The 3,620-nt window shown below is 32.1% G+C and overlaps 1 protein-coding gene across 2 annotated transcripts; it reads left to right on the top strand.

Moving 5' to 3' along the window:
- The first annotated feature begins 505 nt into the window (after positions 1 to 505).
- On the top strand, positions 506 to 2,836 carry LOC145059246 (uncharacterized). 2 transcript variants are annotated; one of them, XM_079007093.1, is made up of 10 exons: positions 506 to 661; positions 926 to 987; positions 1,122 to 1,196; positions 1,327 to 1,408; positions 1,517 to 1,587; positions 1,695 to 1,796; positions 1,903 to 1,992; positions 2,086 to 2,160; positions 2,248 to 2,352; positions 2,432 to 2,836. In XM_079007093.1, the coding sequence occupies exons 1-10, from the start codon at positions 607 to 609 to the stop codon at positions 2,594 to 2,596; spliced, it is 882 nt and encodes a 293-aa protein (XP_078863219.1). In that variant the 5' UTR covers positions 506 to 606; the 3' UTR covers positions 2,597 to 2,836. The 2 variants fall into 2 exon arrangements, with proteins under 2 accessions (XP_078863219.1, XP_078863220.1); XM_079007094.1 differs by having other exon boundaries at positions 1,106 to 1,196.
- Positions 2,837 to 3,620: the final 784 nt, after the last annotated feature.

Genomic DNA, 3,620 nt, shown 5'->3' with positions numbered 1-3,620 from the left:
TATTAATTTAAAATTATATTACCACATAAATATAAATTTATATTAAATATAACTACTTATTAGAAGTGTTAGATCAATAACTAATAACAAAAAGTTAACAAAAACCACAATACTTGTATCTCCGATTTGAAAAGACATAACGAAGAGAAAAAAATTGTGTCTCAAACGAAAAAACACGCGCCATAACACGCCATGGCGCGCCATATCACGCCTTGCCACGCGTTACGCCTAACAGCAACGTTATGAAGCTTTTCGTAACGGCGAAGCCACGCCTCACGCCATGGCGCGCCTTTTAGAACACTGGTAATAAATAAGAAGATCAAATGCATATTCACTTAGGGAATATAGTGATTTAATAAATAGCTCAAATAATAAATCTTTAAAGTTATGCCTTTACCTTTACTTCCTTCAAACAATACAAACAAGAAAGCCTGAAAAATTCAGGCCCATGTTCAATTAGTCGGCCCAGACATTGTGGATCTATCACGCGGCTGCTGCTAAACCTTTGACGACGGCGTTTTGGCATGGTGTTAGAACAGCGGTCAGTGTTGTTCATCAGACAGAAACGAGGGTTTGATTTCGTTCCTGTAGGATTCCACAGCGGCTATGGCGACGCATGCTGGCATGGGGTTTTATAAGATCATCATCTTAGTCGGAACAGGTTTCTTTTTCGTTACACAATCATACTCCTCCATCTGTTCCATACCTATTTATAATCTTCAACTGCATAGATGTTAATCAAGTCGATCATATTATATATTCTACCTTCCATGCCCCAATTCGTGAGCTTATACAGTGGTTTTTGCGCCAATGGTGCTAATCAAGTCTATACAATCATTAGGTCGTGAGTTGGAGAGATACAATGTGTGTGTATGTGTAAGGGGATCGTTAAATTGATGCAAATACGGATCTGTTTTGTCTGCAGGGTACACTGGTACATTGCTGTTTAAAAACGGGAAGCTTTCTGATGTATTGGGCGAACTTCAGGTAAACGATGCTATCAATTCGATGCTTATTTAGCCAATTTGACATACATGTGATCTCAAGTGATTCAGTTTTCCAAAGACCAAAATTTGAAGTTCTGATTAGGTTTTAATTCCAATAGAGTTTCAATTGGACAGGGTTTAGTGAAAGGATATGAAGGAAAACAAGGAGATGGAGCTGAAGGTGATTATTCAGATGCCATCGCTAGCCAGGTATTGTTTTGTCCACAATCTGTTTATGTAAAATTTTAGTTTTCAATAAAGCAATTACAAAATTTCAACTTTTCTATAATTTGTTTACAAGTATATGGTAATTGAATTTAATTCTGAAAAAAAAAAACAGGTTCGAAGGTTAGCAATGGAAGTTAGACAGCTAGCTTCTTCACGTCAAAATCAAATCACTGTTTTAAATGGGGGTTCTAGTGGTATGCTGTACACTGTTTCAAAGGCATTGAAAAAGTCACTTTTTGGTTAAATTCTTATTTCCATTTTTTTTGGTGAATGTAAATCTAACATCTTACAATAAAATATAGGTAATATAACATCTATGGTGGTACCTGCTGCTGCATTAGGGGCAGTGGGCTATGGATACATGTGGTGGAAGGTATATGCTTATTGCTTTGTTTTGACTTTTGATTCTCACAAAAATTGTTTTTCAATTCATTATGTCAGATTTTTGACAATTTTTTTTCTCTCAAATCTTGTGTTTAGGGTCTTTCATTTTCAGATCTCATGTATGTCACCAAGAGTAACATGGCAAATGCTGTTTCAAGTTTGACAAAAAATCTAGAACAAGTTACAGATGCTCTCGCTGTAAGTTTTGAAGCATAAACAACTATTTTTCTTTTTAATTACTTCATATCATGTCTACATTCATACTCTTTTATTTTTTTTAATTTTTTGGTGTTTGTTTAATCAGGCAGCAAAGAGGCATTTGACCCAGAGGATTGAAAATTTAGATGGGAAATTGGATGATCAAGTTGAAATATCAAAACTAATTAAAAACGAGGTGCATTTGATTTGTTAAACATGAATATTACATGGTTTTATATAATAATAATAATATAAATATATAACGGATTTGTTGAATTTGTAAAAACAGGTGACTGATGTTCGTGCTGATGTTTCCCAAATAGGGTATGACTTGGATTCACTAAATAAAATGATTTCTGGTTTGGTGAGTTATTATTATTTTTTGTTAATTCACATTTTTGTGTTGCTTTTTATACATTTTGGTTTTTATTATTAATTAATTGGTTTGCAGAATGGGAAGATAATGACATTGGAAGAAAAACAAGATATGACTAATCTTGGAGTGTGGTACCTCTGCAATATGGCTGATGGAAACAAGTTATCTGGCACTGCACAGGTTTGACTTCAACTTTGACTTTTTTTATAATTCATTTAATGGAATTTTTATAATTTTTCTTTTTGTATTATAATTATAGAAACAGTTTAAGCTTGCTGGGAAGTCGTTTGATGGACATCTCTCATGTGGTGGAAATGGAATTCTCTCTCTTGACGGTGTGAAGGAGATTGCTGATAATTTAGATCCAGAGAAACAAATACAATCAAGAATGTTGACCAGGAGACATACGGTCAAATTAAATTAATATAAAGACGATATTGCCCCTCATCAATCATCCAACTTGTATTTGTGTAACGTGTAGAATAGTGAAAACGTTTATATATTTATGGTTAGTGTTTAGAGGGGACTTGTTCATGTTCAATGAACCATTCCATAGCTGACTGATTTGGATTTTGAAACAATGGTAAATTCAGTTTTTTTTGTCCAATTCCATTCCCCAACCTTTGAAAAACACATTCCGTTGTAACTGAAATTGATTTCGTTATATGTGCCCTTGATAGATATTGCATGATGGGGAACTTAATACTTTTATATTTTTCAAATGATCCCCATAGTCATATAGTCTAGCAATCATATCTAACTAAATTAATACTATCATCCCTAAATGTCGGGCTTTATATTTTTCAAATGATCCGTCAGTAGATTTTTTGTTGGAGAATAATATTCAGTCTCATGAAGGGATTTGGAATCAGATTCCAAAGTCTAAATTTATTTTTAGATGATATAATCACCATCAATACAAGGAAAATGTGCTTTTCATATTCTTCTAACATCTAAAATATTTTATATTTTACTAGATCACGACATATTTTAAGAAATAGTCTTTATACGTAATAAAACAACAATATGCTCATTCTAACTTCACATGAAGATATGGATGATATTTTTGTATAATAACAACGTTTACCTAGAAATGTTTGTTGGAAGGAGTACTAACTATTTGGTCTATTTTTGAAATGTAATAAAACCTTCTTGTCCAAAATAGATGAAGTTTTTTCTTTCTATAATTTACTAATCTATCCCATCTAATATGAACTATGAACTGTATTATAAAACATCGTCCAAAATTGTCATATTTACAAAATTATCAGTTTTTTAAAATTAAATATTACACAGCAAAAAATTGAGTTAAAATAATATATATTACAATACAATAATTTTGACAATTATAATGAAATGTTATTTAGTATTTATTAAAAGATTAATTAGTTAATACTCCCTTCGTCCCAAATTGATAGTCTACTTTTGACTTTTGAAATCTTTTTTCT

Source organism: Lactuca serriola, chromosome 6, assembly GCF_051521515.1.
Source record: "Lactuca serriola cultivar US96UC23 chromosome 6, Lser_US96UC23_V15, whole genome shotgun sequence".
Lineage (NCBI taxonomy): Eukaryota > Viridiplantae > Streptophyta > Magnoliopsida > Asterales > Asteraceae > Lactuca > Lactuca serriola.
This window is presented reverse-complemented; position numbering and strand designations above follow the sequence as displayed.

Bases quoted from the DNA above. Each gene is read 5' to 3' on its own strand.
- LOC145059246 (XM_079007093.1), top strand. From the start codon at position 607: ATGGCGACGCATGCTGGCATGGGGTTTTATAAGATCATCATCTTAGTC. The intron at 662-925 runs GTTTCTTTTTCG...TTTTGTCTGCAG, and splicing joins CATCATCTTAGTCGGAACAG to GGTACACTGGTACATTGCTG. The intron at 2,353-2,431 runs GTTTGACTTCAA...TTATAATTATAG, and splicing joins AGTTATCTGGCACTGCACAG to AAACAGTTTAAGCTTGCTGG.